Source organism: Canis lupus, chromosome 16 (assembly GCF_048164855.1).
Source record: "Canis lupus baileyi chromosome 16, mCanLup2.hap1, whole genome shotgun sequence".
NCBI lineage: Eukaryota > Metazoa > Chordata > Mammalia > Carnivora > Canidae > Canis > Canis lupus.
Genome location: NC_132853.1, coordinates 51,789,112 through 51,803,772, shown reverse-complemented (window position 1 = coordinate 51,803,772; position 14,661 = coordinate 51,789,112). Strand labels below are relative to the sequence as shown.

The following is a 14,661-nucleotide window of genomic DNA, read 5'->3' as shown; positions in this document are numbered from 1 at the left end:
CTGGCTGGCTCAGTGGTTGGGGGTTTCCTTCCGCGAGGGCTAGGGCGTGATCCCGGGATGCCAGGATCCGTCCCACCTCGGGCTCCCCTGGGGGAGACCCCTTCTCCCTCTGCCTACGTCTCTGCCTCTCTCTGTGTGTTTCTCATGAATCAATAAAATCTTTAAACATTTTTTGAGATTTCTCAACTCCGTGTGGGAAATGATCTCTAAAGATAGAATACTTTGGCTTAATGCTTTCAGGAGGCACACCTGGGTGGCTCAATGGTTGAGCATCTGCCTTCCGCTCAGGGTGTGATCCTGGGGTGCACGATTGAGTCCCACATCAGGCTCCTTGCAGGGAGCCTGTTTCTCCCTCTGCCTGTCTCTCTGCCTCTCTCTCTCTCTCTCTCTCTCTCTCTATATATATATATATATATATATATATAAAACAAAATCTATCCCATTTTATTATCCTAAAAATATGACCTTCATTTTTCATGCTAAAAAATGTTTTATGAAGAGTTGCTGATAGAGGATAGTTTTAATGAGTGCTTTTACCTGAGCTTTAAAATAAAAAGTTGGAATTTTTTTCCAACTTTGTTGATGTTTTACTGGTCTGTGAAATCCAAGTGAAGGCCCAGAAGTAGGGATATCAGTGGCCCAAGTGGGACAGTTTAATCAAACAGTGTTGTTAGCTATGCGCAGGACATTCCTCCAACTGCCCCTTTTCTGTCTTTGCATTGTCCTTATGCACGTTTTACTCCGCATTAGCACCTTCAGATCCCAAATAGAGATGCCTTTATTTTCTTAAACATCTAGATTTTAGCCCATTCTCTGAAAGCACCCCCAAATCATTGGCACCTGGCACCATCTCTTGACCCCAGCCAGCACTACTTTCTCCACCTCAATATACAAGACCCTTAGCCCCAACCATTATCTTCTTCGGAATCTTCTTTTACTCTGAAAGTAGTTGGCTTTGGAGGAATAACCGGGATCCTGATACTGTTTTAAACCAAAAATTGTAGATTTTATTACCCATCTCATTATCCATTGTATTCATTGTATGTATCCACTCAATTATTATACCCATTGGTTGAGTATGTCTCCGCTTCTCTGGGTAGCTTATAAACACCTCAAGAACAATAGTTGTGGTTTATTTTCCTTCTTCTAGTGCCTGCCACACTCTTAGATTAGGTACTGGAATATATCTACAATTAAAAATGAACAAATCAACACATTCTTTGCACAAGGAATGCTTTAATAATTATCCAAATATAACAACTTCTTCATTGTGGTCCTCTTGGTTTGCAAATGAGAGTCAGAACCAGAGGCCTGGGCCCAGACAGGTACAAGGAGGAAGCCCGAGAAAACCATTTATTCCTGGGGGCTATGGTCAGGTTTATTGGTAAATGGGAAGGAAAGAAAATAACCTGAAGCAGAGGCAAGAGGAAGGAGAAATGAATTCCTGAGTGAGAAGAGGAGCTCTGGAATGACTCTACGGCAGCCCTGTGTCCTGTCTCATCCCGAGAAACATCCTGTCATCCAGTAGGAGAGTGGCCGGCCTGCACAGTGCAACCTCCATGCTACCCTGTGGAAAGAAAACAGATTGGTTCTTGTTTTTACCACTCAGTAAGCTCCTTCTGCAGCTACATGACCCAGATCTTAGAGCAGTGCTCAGAATCCCCTTCATTCCTAGCTCTCTGCTTTGTCCCCCCTGGCCCTCTGATTCTTCCCTTAAATTTCCCCTATCTGTGGTCTTTGTCCTCTACTTCCCCCACCCGATATGCTTCCACATTTTCAAATCCTTCTCTTCCTCTGAAGTAGGAGAGCACCATTGTAGAAGGATGAAAGATACTAAATAAATTAAAAGGTAAATAAATAAATAATCAATCTCAGGTGCAACCATTGACTCTTCCTCCAGAACAGGTCAGCCCTCATAGCCATCAGTGTCCCTTGTGCGTGGTGTTTCTAGAGTAGGCAAGGCACTTAACTCCCTCCATCCTCACAGACGCCTGGAGGCCAGTTGTAGTCAACTGGCCAGTTGTATATACAGCCAGTTGTATTCTGTGTATATCTGGTTTGAAGCTCAGAAAAGTAAAGTAAACATCCCAATGTCCACCATCGTGGACAAATGCTGACAACTTGGGGGTATCTGCCCAGCTGAGGAGCATTTACATTTACAGAAAATGTTGCTGCCAATTAGCGAGAGGGGACCCTGTGGCAACCATGAAGGTATAGCTCAATTGCTCCCAGGCCTCCAGCTGATGGAGCCAAGCAGGGATCTGCATCCAAACTGAACCCATCAGGTTCTTTATCCCAGGCACTTGGACAGGGACTAAGCCTAGGCAGTCTCTGTTGCTGCTCAGGACATTAGCCCATCCACTTGGGGCAGCCAGAGTCTGTGCTGTGGAATGTGGAGCAGAGAATGCTGCTCTCTACCAAGGAAGTAGTGAAGCAAATGCACCAGGAGGCAGAAACTTGCCAGGAAAAGCTGGCTGACACTTTCCAGCTCTGCTTCCACTACCTTCCTGAGGTCTAGCCGCACCTGTGTAAGCTCAGTGAGACACCTTGTGCCCTCAGGAAACAGCTCCCTCAACTCACTTGAGTTACTTTGTTACTGCATTCAAAAGAGTTTTATTTATTTTTTATTTTTTAAAGATCTATTTTTTTAAAGATTTTATTTATTCATGTGAGACACACAGAGAGAGACAGAGACATGGGCAGAGGGAGAAGCAGGCTCCCTGTGGGGAGTTGGTGTGGGATTCGTTCCCAGGCCCTGGGGATCACCACCTGACCTGAAAGCAGATGATCAACCACTGAGCCACCCAGGTGCCCAAATATTTATTTATTTATTTATTTATTTATTTATTTATTTATTTATTTATTTTGAGAGTGAGAGACAGCCGTAACGGGGTGAGGGTCAGAGGGAGAGGGGAAATCCCAAGCACACTCTGTGCTGAGTGTGGAGCCTGACTCGGTGCTTGAATCATGACTGTGAGATCATGACCTGAGTGGAAATCAAGAGTTGGAGGCTCAACTGACTGAGCCACCCAGATGCCCCCTTCTAAAATAATTTTAGTACATCAGAAAAAGACCCAGGTCCTGGGTATTATAAGTCAGAGTTCCAAGCCCTGCCACTCTCCCACATTTTTCTAGGCTATAAAAGGGTCTAGTCCTTGCCTACTGTGCCTTTCTCTGTCACTACAACCTTCCCAGGGCTCTGGCTGCTAACTTAGTCCCACAGTGTCCTCCTCACCAGTTCTTCATACCCCCTGCTCCAGACACAATCCTTTTTGTACAGCTGATGGCTGAGAGAAGATTGGGGCTCAGTATGTCTGGAAGGGAGAGAGAGAGAGCACCTGTGAGAACAGAGGACTAAGACTGAGGCAGACACCTTGCTCCCGCTTGGCTTGTCCCTGCGCTGGCATGCACCCCCCAGGGGCTGAGTTTTTCCAGATTAGGCAAAGCCTCCTTCTCAGAGGCCTATTTAGACATCCCCACAATGGTGATAGGTAGTGGCCGGGGATGGGGCCAGGAGGGACAGGACAACTGTTTACCCCCATACTTCCTAGTCAGGGTAGATGGTAGTTCATGCCACGTTTGAGGGTTTCTAGGGAAAGGAGATGTCAAAACAGGCAGCATAGAGACCAAGGTAAATCTTGCCTGATCAGGGAGGCTCTTCAGATGAAGAGTCTCGGGATATGAATCAGAGTATGAAAGAGGAGAGAAGGTCCAAGTCATGAACCTATGGAGCCTCCTGGAGCGGCTCTGAGGTGGGCAGTTTGCACTTGGCCTTTAATCAGACATTGGCCAAAGTTTTTACTTGATGGTTAGAGTGGAGCCTTCAGGGCCACCAGCCTGGTATTCGGCACTGGTTCTATGAGCCTCAGTTTGCTCATCTGTAAAGTGGGCATCATAATAGTTTCCATCACATGAAATGCTGGGTGAAATGGGCTCTGTAGGTAAAGTGCTTAGTATATGACACACTCTCAAGAAATGTTGGCTGTTGCTGTTGCTCCTGCTCTGCTATTAACTATGCAGAGCTTTTCTAGAACCCGTACACCAAAGAATCTGCTAAGTAGATGCGCACTACAGCCACTTGTCAAGTCCTCTGCTCAGCAAAAACATTCCTGGACTCCATGGGCAGTCCCTCTGGGGACATTCCCAGGCCTTGAATAGGAAGAGAAGTCCTGTGAGTAGAGCTTTCCCACCCTGGGGCCCTGGCCAGACCTTGACAGTCCGCGTGGCAAATGTTTTCTGAGTGACTCCGGTAATCGTTGCACCAGTAATGGCTGTTGATCTGGAAGATGCCATAGTCGAAGCTGCCGTCTGCGTTTTCATTTACCTTTGATATGTTGAATCTGCTTTCCACAAAAGCCAGACATAGCCCTTTGAACAGGGAGAAGAGGGTTTTTAGAAGAGGGTTTTAGGTTTTTAGGTTTTTAGAAGAGGGTTTCTTTTAGGGTTTTTGAGCTGAAGAAGGAGGGAGATGGAAGAAAGAGGGAGATCAGGAAGCAGATGAAAGAAACAAGGCCTAAGAGGCTGGATGGGGCAAGTGGGCTAGAAACATCCATTAGCTTCTCCTCTCACTGTTCGTGACACCCACCCGCCCCTCAGTACAACCAGTCATCACCCATCTGTCCATTGATGCTTCCTGCACTTAATGATCACCTACTGCATCCCAGGAACTGTACAAAGCCCAGTTTAGGGACATGTAGCTAGGTCAAATGTAGATGCTGCCTTCAAGGGGCCTATAGTACAAGAATGAAGATACATACCTTAAAAAGCCCGAAAACAAGATAAAGGGAGAAAGACAGCACAAGACCAGTGTGTACAAAGTCTGGGCAAAAGGCAGCTATCCCTATCATGGAGTAGGATGAAGCCTTAGAACCCTCTGTTCCCTCTGCCTGGAATGCTATTACCCTAGAAATTTGGGTGGCCAGGTCCTTTGCTTATTGAGTGCTGCTTGATGTTGCCTTCTCAGAGAGGCATTCCTCGACTTCCCCTTCTAGGACAATGTTACCAATCACTCCTCCTGCTTTATTCTTCTGCATGACATTCATCACCACCGAAAGTACTTCATCTGTATGTGTATGTTTATCTCTTGCTTGCCTTTCCCTCTAGAATGTGAACGCTGTAAAGGAAGGGGCTTTGCTCATGTCTATATCCCCAGCACTGAAAATGGTTCCTAGCACATAAGTGCTCATTTAATAATTGTGGAATGAATACGGAATGTTGGGAAGGGCCTCTTGGGGAGGGCTGCCTTTTGAACTTGGCTTTGAAAGACGAATGACAGAAAGATGGCCACCACCTATGGCATGAACAGGAGAGGAGGAGAAATGAGGGGGGTGTGAGAAGCAGCACTCACAGTCATTCAAGGAGTAGCCCTCAAACCCATCCAAGTCCTCCTTGCGCAGCACCCTGGCCAAGTCGCAGCGATTGATGAGGCTGGCCTGATTTATGGCAATGAGGAAGCTGACCAAGGACATGAACAGCACCCTTGTCATCTTTGGAGGAGAGGAGGTACAGTCAAGGGCCTGTGTTTCTGAGGATCTCACAGACGGGCCTCTGGTCTTCTCCCAACACCTGAGGAATCTGGAGAGAGCAGCCACATGTCCCAGCTCACTCACAACTCCCCACATGGCTATTTCTCTTCCCTCTCATTTATCATTATATAGTTGTTTATTATAGAAACTTTTAAATATTTACAAAATAAGAATAGTATCATGAATCTCCATGTACCCATTGCCCAATGTCAACAGTGAAAAACTGAGGCTGATCTCCTTTCATCTATAGGTCTTCAGCCCTTTTAGCTATCCTCACTCTTGTAATGGGCACCCAGCTATGGGCTGTATTTGGGCATAGGGTGGGGAGTGAGGGTGGCAAAGGAGATTAATGAGAACTGTACTTCATTGGTATTTGTGTGTGTGTGTATTTGAACATGTGCTGTGGAAGGGCTAGGACACTAGACACTGAACTCTCCACACCCCACACCCCCAGATACAAGACACATGACTTTTCCCAAGGGCATACACTGCCTTGTGTAATTCCTAGGAAGCTGTTTATGGGTCTAACACTTTCATTTCCACTCAAAGGTACAAATCATAAAGCAAATAAAAGTGACCTCGATGTAGAAATAACCTTCACCTTCACACTTTCTGTGTTTAGGGGAAGGAGGGAAGAGCAAGAGCTCTAGAGTCACACGGCCTACTTTCAAAGACAGGGCTGCTCTGTGACCTCCGGCAATACACTTTACCTCTCTGGGCCTCATTTGTAACATGAAGATATACTAATACCTACTTAAAAGGGTTGTCATGATAATTAAAGGAAATTTGATCTTGGTTTTGCATTCCCCCAAAAGGAAGCAGGACTTTTAGGGAAAAAGTTGATTCTTAGGCTGGAGTAGGAAAGGATATGAGCTAAGTCTGGATTATCTTGTGCTGGGAAGTAAAGAAGGGCTAAAAATATGGATTGGAGCATGTCAAATGGACATGAGAGCTCCAAGGGGTACCCACAGGCTAAATCTGGAACACTATTTTTGGTAACAGCTTTATTGAGATAAAATTCACAATATATATTTCACCAAGCCATACAATCACTTCATTTAAAGCATATAATTCAGGGCAGCCGTGGTGGCTCAGCGGTTTAGCACTGCCTGCAGCCCAGGGTGTGATCCTGGAGACCCTGGATCGAGTTCCATGTCAGGCTCTCTGCATGGTGCCTGCTTCTCCCTCTGCCTGTGTCTCTGCCTCTCTCTCTCTCTCTCTCTCTCTCTCTCTGTGTGTGTGTCTCTATGAATAAATAAAGTCTTTATAAAAAAGTATATAATTCAATAGTTCTTTACTGTGTTTGCAGAGCTGTACAACTATCACCACATCAATTTTAAAACATTTTCATCAACCCAAGAAGAAACCCTATGCCCATTAGCAGTCACTCCCTGTTCCATCTCCCTCCTGCCTCTGGCAATCACAAATCTACTTTCTATCTCTACAGATTTGCCTCTTCAGGACAGCTCACATAAATAGAGTCATACACTATGTGGCCTTGGTCCCTGGTTTCTTTCACTTAACAATGCTTTCAAGATTTATTCATGGCATAGCATGTATCAGGATCTCACTATGGCTGAATCATATTCCATTGTATGAATAGACCTCAATTTGTTCTCTATCATTTTATAGACATTTGGGTTGTTTCTACTTTGGGGCTGTTATGAATGATGGTGCTACAAACAAATTTTCGTGTGGACAAATGTTTTCATTTCTTTGGTCATAAACTGAGGAGCGGGATTGGTGAGTCATATGGTAACTTAAAGTTTAAACTTTGGAAGAATTGGGGCGCCTGGATGGCTCAGTCAGTTGAGCATCCGACTCTTGATTTTGGCTTGGGTCATGATCTCAGGGTCATGGAATTGAGCCCAGGGTTGGGCTCCATGCTCACCAGGGAATCTGCTTGAGATTTTCTCTTCCCCCCCTCTCCCTCTGTCCACTTCCCTCATTCTTTCTCTTTCTCTCTCTCAAATAAATCAATAAATCTTAAACTTTGGAGGAACTGACAGACTTCAAAGTGACTGTACCATTTTCTACTGATATCAGCGGTGTCAGTGTATGAAGTTTCAAAAATTTCCACATTTTCACCGACACTTTCCCATCACAGCTATCCTAATTGGTGTGAAGTGGTATCACCTGGTGGTTTTGATTTGCATTTCCCTGGTGGCTAATGAACTTTTCGTGTGCTCCTTAACCATTTGTGGATCTTTGGGAAAATATCTAGTATTCAGATCCTTTTCCCATTTTTTTTAGTTATTTGTCTTCTTATGGAGTTGTAAAAGTTTTTTACTAGATACATGATTTGCAAATATTTTCTCATAGTCTCTGGGTTACCTTTCACTTTCTTGATTTTTTTCTAAGATTTTATTTATTTATTCACAAGAGACACACACAGAGAGAGAGAGAGGCAGAGACACAGGCAGAGGGAGAAGCAGGCTCCATGCAGGAAGCCCAATGCAGGACTCAATCCCAGGACTCCGGGATCACTGCCTGAGTCAAAGGCAGACGCTTAACTCCTGGGCCACTCAGGTGCCCTTTGATGGTGTTCTTTGAAACAAAGGAATTACATTTTGATGAAGACCAGTTTGTCTATTTTTTCTTTTGTTGCTGTGCCTTTAGTGTCATATCTGCAGAACTAATGCACAGTGGTTTCTAAGGGAATCTAGGACAATTTGACCATCAAAATAAACAACGATAGTGATGGATTATTATCTACTGAATGAGATAGGAATCCATGAGTCCTTAATAGTAATAGACACATAATGGGGATGGGGAAGAACTCTTACTGACAATAATATATGATAAATGTGGAGGTAGTCTTGAAGTTGGAAAGCCACCATTCTGCAACCATCAAAGATTGGTCTGAGCAAGAATCATCAATGGGGGCTAAATCTGAGGTGGTGGGAAGCTTGATGAAGAACTGGATATATACATGCTCTTAAAGTATCTCCCCACAGATCATGTATTAGTTGCATGGGAAAAACAGAAACTATGTAGCAAATAAACCAGACAGTATGTGGACCTTGCAATCAAAATGAACACCTCCAATGAAAGACAGAGAAAGATTCTGTGCCTCCAGAAGTGATACCCCAAGAAGGACACATATATCTTATATGGTATTCTGGCCAGAGATACATAACTTGTATCTAATCCTAAGGAAAAATTGGACAAAGTCAAACTGAGGGAAAATCTATAAAATAACTGGCCTATATTCTTCAAAACTGTCAATGTGATGGAAGCAAAGGATGGGGCTATTTCTGTCACTGTGTGTGTGTGTGTGTGTGTGTGTGTGTGTGTGTGTGTGTGTGTTCCCCTTAAACTAAGTATATGTTCCCAAAGGCAAAGGCCTGTGTTCCTCCATCCCCAGGCTTCAGAGTCAGGCAACTTCTGCTTGGCCAAGATGGCTCCCCTGATGGCCCTGTTTCCTCACAGATGTCTTCTAGGACTCACTCCATACCAGCCTGAGCTTGCGAACATTCTCTTGCTTCTCTCTCTCTCACTCTAGAGTTGCTAGATTTAGCAAATAAAATTAGAAGATGCCCAATTACATTAGCATTTCAGACAAACCACAAATAAGTTTTTAGTATGTCTCATGCAACCCTACTCTACTCTGACTTAGTAGATTCCTTGAGAGACAGGTGTTACTGAGCCTTGGCAAGCAGGGAGCTCTGTCTCTGCCCATGAAGTCCCCTCCCCTCTTAGGGTTTCCTTAGGGGAATACAGTACTTGTGGCAGGTGCATTCCCACACCCTTCCAAAGCTTACCTCTCTCCTAGCCTTCTCTGACCCCAGGTCCCAGACAGCCCAGTGTTTTCCTAGAGAGTCATTAGAACAAAGCCTCGTCCACAGGACCTATACTCTAGCCCCACCCAGTTCACAGCTCCCCATGTTCTAGGGAAGGTGGGAGTGCTGGGCCAGCCTGCCTTCTGGAACCCCAGTTCTGTGACATCATCATTCTCCTGGAAATACTCTGGTCTTAACCATGCAAATTGAGGCCCACTCAAGCTTCCAGCAGAAAGTACACATGGGTCTAGGACTGGTGATAACTGTGAAGAAGACCACTGGGTGGGGCAGGGCAGAGTGCTCTGGTTGTTCTATCTGCCCACTACCCTTCCCTTTGGTGAAGGTGAACCTTTGGGGGTAGCTCCTTCCCCCATGGGGTAAAGTAGTGGAAGCTGCCAATCACAGAGCCCTGAGCTCCAGGTGACAGGGGGTGCCTATGGCCCCACTGCTATATTTTGAATTGAAACTAAATTGAGCAACTCAGCTTCTCACCGGAGGCCTTCAGGTAGGAGGCCAGAAGCTGACGGTTTGGAATCATATGGCTATAGCCCATTTGAAAGGATAAACCTTCTTGGAGAGAGAGCAGAGTCCACACAGGATGCCAATCCTAGAGTTCACCCTTCCCATACTTAACCTTATCACAATCCTGTGATTCATGAAATATCCTTTCCTGCAGAAAGGAGTTTAAATTGGGTTTCTGTCACTTGCAGCCAAGGGAGACCCGCCTAGTAGAGAGAACAGGGTTAACTATCCGGGAACTGGGGACCCAACGACCTGTCACCTCCCCATGAAGTTTGCACATCTGAGTGTCATCAGTCACCAAAGAAATGAGAGATACTTCCAACTGTAGCAGAAAGGAAGCAAAGGAAAGTTTTCTGACTGATGGGCACTCTACCCTCTGAAGCAGGGTGGCAGGGCCGACAGAAAGTAGGAAGAGCTTGTGGGTGGGCGGTGCCGCCCTGTTCCTTCCACCTTGAGACTTCCCTTCCCAGCAGGGCAGCAGGACATTGCACTTGGGCTAACAACGTTGGGGTGAATAACAAACATATACCTAGTATACCTACTAGAATTAGTAGCATTATGTTTGAAGTCTAGATACAGGAGCCGTGGCGGCGGGGGGGGGCCTGCGCTGCGCAGGAGCGTGGGCTCTGCGAGCGCATACTGCGCATCCCTGCGCTGCTCCTCCCCTCCCCGGGGCGCTGGTCTCCTCCCGGGCCGGGCGGGGCTCCTCCCAGGGCGGGGCGGCTCCTCCCGGGTCCGTGGCTCCTCCGGGGCCAGCCGGGTTCCTCCCGGGGCTGGGCGGCTTCTCCCGGGCCTGTGGCTCCTCGCGGGCCGGCGGGGCTCCTCCCGGGGTAGGGGGCTCCTCCCGGGTCCGGGGCTCCTCCCGGGCCGGCGGGGCTCCTCCTGGCGCGCTGGGCTCCTCCAGGGGCGCTGGGCTCCTCCCGGGTCCGTGGCTCCTCCCGGGGCGCGGGGCTCCTCCCAGCGGCGGCTGCCCTGGAGCTGGCGGGGCGCGTGCGGAGCAAAGGCAGTCCTCGCCGCAGAGGCGGAAAGCATTACTTCTCAAAAGCGTATTTGCAAAGATTTTATTTTCAAAGTCAAAATATGCAAGAGCGGGCAGTATGATGAACCCTCTATACCCATGGTTAGTACACTATTCGGATTTTCTTCGTTTTGAATCAATGTTGGGCCTTTTAATCGTCTAAAAATGCCCCTTTAGGGGGCACCTGGGTGGCTCAGCGGTTGGGCGTCTGCCTTGGGCTTAAGTCATGACCCCGGGGTCCTGGGATCCACTCCCGCATTGGGCTCCCCACAGGGAGCCTGCTTCTCCCTCGGCCTGTCTCTGGGTATTTCATCAATAAATAAAATCTTTTTTTAAAAAATGAAAAAAAAAAGTCTAGATACAGATACAAATTTGAATAATGTGTAATGTGGTTTATGTGATATCGCAAACATTTCCTCAGCTTCCATTTACAACCGAGGCAGATACTAATACAAATTCACGTGTAGCACCAGAATCACAAATAGGAACATGAAATATGAAGAAATTGTACACTCAGAGCCTACTAGAAAATGACACTTCTTTGTGCTCAAATCTATTGCATTCAGGCTGAGAGGAAAGACCTGACAAGTTAATTAATTTGTCTTTTCTCTTACCTAAGTTCTTCTCTGCTCAAGGTCTCTGCTCTCTGAGATAGCACCTGGCAAGGGTTCTGTTAAGCTTTTGTTAAACCTTTCTATGCAGGTGCATGTTTTCTCCCATCTACATAGAGTAAGATGTGAAACATCCACCTGGGGCCTGAATGTTGTTAGTCATGAGCATAGAGCTTTAGGGTTAGATCTTGCTGTGCCAATGCTGATGATCTAAAAGGAAACATGCAGGTCCCCTGGGTGGCTCAGTGGGTGAACATCTTCCTTTGGCTCAGGTCGTGATCTTGGGGTCCTGGGATTGAGTCCCCCATCAGGATCACTGAGGGAAGCCTGCTTCTCCCTTTGCCTATGTCTCTGCCTCTCTCTCTGTGTCTCTCATGATTAAATAAATAAAATCTTAAAAAATAAATAAATAAAGGAAATATGCCTCCCTGATAGCCCTGTGAGAAAGAAATCTCAGTGAGCTGAAATCTAGCTGTGCCCACCTTCTCTGCTCTCTCTCAGTCCCCAAGCATCAGGCCACACAGCACTGTAAGTAACCCTTGGAGTGGCAGACTGCTGGGCTTTGGAGCCAAACTGAAGCTTCTGGCCAAGTGGGTTTACGTTAACTGTACGTATAGATGAAGTGTCTGACTACATCATCGTATGTTCTATTGTGATCATGCCTGAGCACTTACATGGAATTTACCTGCTATTTTATTACTTTCCTTCAGCTTCTCTTATATTTAGGGCATTATGTTGATTTTTAAAAATTACCATCATTCTGAATGGATAAACAAAGGGTAGTACACTCATATAATGGAATGCTACTCAGCAATAAAAAGGAATGAACCATCAGTACACCCACCAACATGGATACATTTGCAAAATAATGCTGAAAGAAGCCAGAGCAAAAAGAAAGAAGTATATACTGCATGGTTCCATTTATAAGAAACTCCAGAAAATGTAAACTAATCTAGAATGACAGAAAGCAGATTACTAGTTGCTTGGGATTGGGGGAAGCAGGACAGGACAGAGGAATGAGTTATTGAGTGGCATAAGGAAACTTTTGGTAGTGAGGAGATGTTCACTATCTTGATCAGGATGGTGGATTCATGGGTACATACATGTCAATAATTAACAAATCGTACACTATAAACATGTCATTTACCTGGATACCAATTACATGCCAATACCTGAATAAGGTATATTATAGTTACACGCAATATAATTTTATGAAAAGGGAGTTGTGAGTCTGCCATGGTTGAGAACCCCAGCGACAGGCCAATTGGGATGGGGGCGGGGAGGCTCCCATCGTTGTCCTCAGGCCAACTCCCGGTGCAATCTATCCAGTGGCCACTAGAGGCCAGCAGCGACCCACATACAGGATGTGTGGGTTGCTGGTCACCAATATTTTTAATTCCCTCCTCTGTGTTCTGCAGGTGAAGAGGTGGACCTTATCATCTCCACCATATAGTAGAGCTGATATTTGGGCTGTCGTCTCCTTGGGTCCTGATTCCACCTTGTTGGTCCCTCAAGCCAGGACAACTGTGCTACCATATCTTGTGAAAGTGCGTCCAGTCTCCAGTGGGGCAGCTAAGCTAGCCATAGCTCCAGGCCAGTTAGCTGCAGGGCTGACACTGAGTAGCTGGAGATGGCACCAATGTCTTGTAATTCTCAAGATGCCTTTGGAAGACCTCCCGGGCCTGGAGTAGCCTCTGTATGGGCTTTCCACTTTCCCTGGAACCCCACCATTGTAAAACAAGACAAGATGCCATTAGCCAACCAAGCTAAAGAACAAAGCACTGGAAAGATTTTTACAAGGGAAAGTGTAATTGTGTAAAGAAGGTGTAATGGGGGCAGCCCTGGTGGCGCAGCGGTTTAGCGCTGCCTGTGGCCCGGGGTATGATCCTGGAGATCCGGGATCGAGTCCCACATCGGGCTTTCTGCATGGAGCCTGCCTCTCCCTCTGCCTGTGTCTCTGCCTCTCTCTCACTCTCTCTGAATGAATAAATAAATAAATCTTAAAAAAAAAAGAAGGTGAAATGGGGGCGGGGAAGAGATGGTGGAACACCCAGGGAATGCTACAATGGAGGCTTCCCTGTAAGAACTATTGCTAACACATGCCGAGCCCTCCCAGTGTGTGAGGCATGACGTCAACCATTGTATGCATTGTATGCAGTGAGCCATTTTGTCCTCACACCACTCTTGTGAAATTAGTTGCTGAGATGTTAAGTAACTGGCCCAAGATCACAGAACTAGTGGGAGGTAGAGCAAGGATTTGAATCCAGGTTTGATACCAACATAATGGGTTTAGTTGTTACTCTATCCATGCTCATTTTAACACCATGGTCTTTCTTTCTCTTTGGGGCCAGGGTGTTATTTAGTTCCTGTGTTAAACTGGTTGGTGTTGGTAGCAGGTGGTTGTTATTTTAGTTGTACCTCCTGAAGATAAAGCTCTTGATGCTTCAAGAGAATTTTAAGCCTCTCTGAGGGTCCAGGAGGGAAATCTTCCCTCCTTATTTGCTGAGCACTTACACTGTGTAAGATTCCATGTTAAAACTGGTACTTTCACAGTGATGGTACTTGAAGGGCAGGTGGGCAGAGGCCAGCAACAAGGAATCGAGGGGCAGGTGACCTGTAGCCATGCAGTGTTCATTTGTGCCCACAGGAGTGCGTCATAGGCAGCAGTCCCACACCTCAACTGGAGTCCTGAGCAGATAACCAGATCAAGATACAGGTCAAGAGAACTCCCCAGGATGCCCAGTTATGAGAACAAGGCCAAAGCAGCCTGGTGAGCAGATACTCATGCCCATGGTTTTTGGGTAATTGAAGTCTTCCAGAGGTTTCTCTCCTGGAGAAAACACCCCACCTTGGATCATGCAGCTTGATTCTCCAAGCAAGGTGCCTCAAGGAGGTGGTCTCTTCTGTTCTAGGTTCTGCAGGGGTCATCAGCTCTGGGCTTCTGCCCATCCTGCTGCTTCTATGCTTCTATGGCCACACAGTGGGGTGGATACAGGTACCAAGTAAAGGCTACACATGTGAAGACAAAGCAAAAGGAGGCCAAAGCTAAACATTGGGTCCATTTGCTTCATTTCATAGATGGGGAAACTGAGGTCTGGGGAGGTGAAAGGACTCAAGTGAGCTAATGGTCAAGCTGGGGGTAAGACACCCAGCAGTCTTTCCTCCCCCACTCCCCAGCCATATTTTATTTATTTTTTTTAAAT

General features: G+C 46.3%; 1 protein-coding gene across 1 annotated transcript; it reads right to left on the bottom strand.

The window, feature by feature from the left end:
• Positions 1-1,216: 1,216 nt before the first annotated feature.
• Positions 1,217-9,449, bottom strand: LOC140607065 (lysozyme-like protein 6). The gene is made up of 5 exons (XM_072781402.1): positions 9,290-9,449; positions 5,348-5,574; positions 4,210-4,368; positions 3,236-3,314; positions 1,217-1,567 (listed from the first exon to the last, which is right to left on the bottom strand). Exons 2-5 carry the CDS (start codon positions 5,484-5,486, stop codon positions 1,498-1,500), a joined length of 447 nt encoding a protein of 148 aa, XP_072637503.1. The 5' UTR covers positions 5,487-5,574; positions 9,290-9,449; the 3' UTR covers positions 1,217-1,497.
• Positions 9,450-14,661: the final 5,212 nt, after the last annotated feature.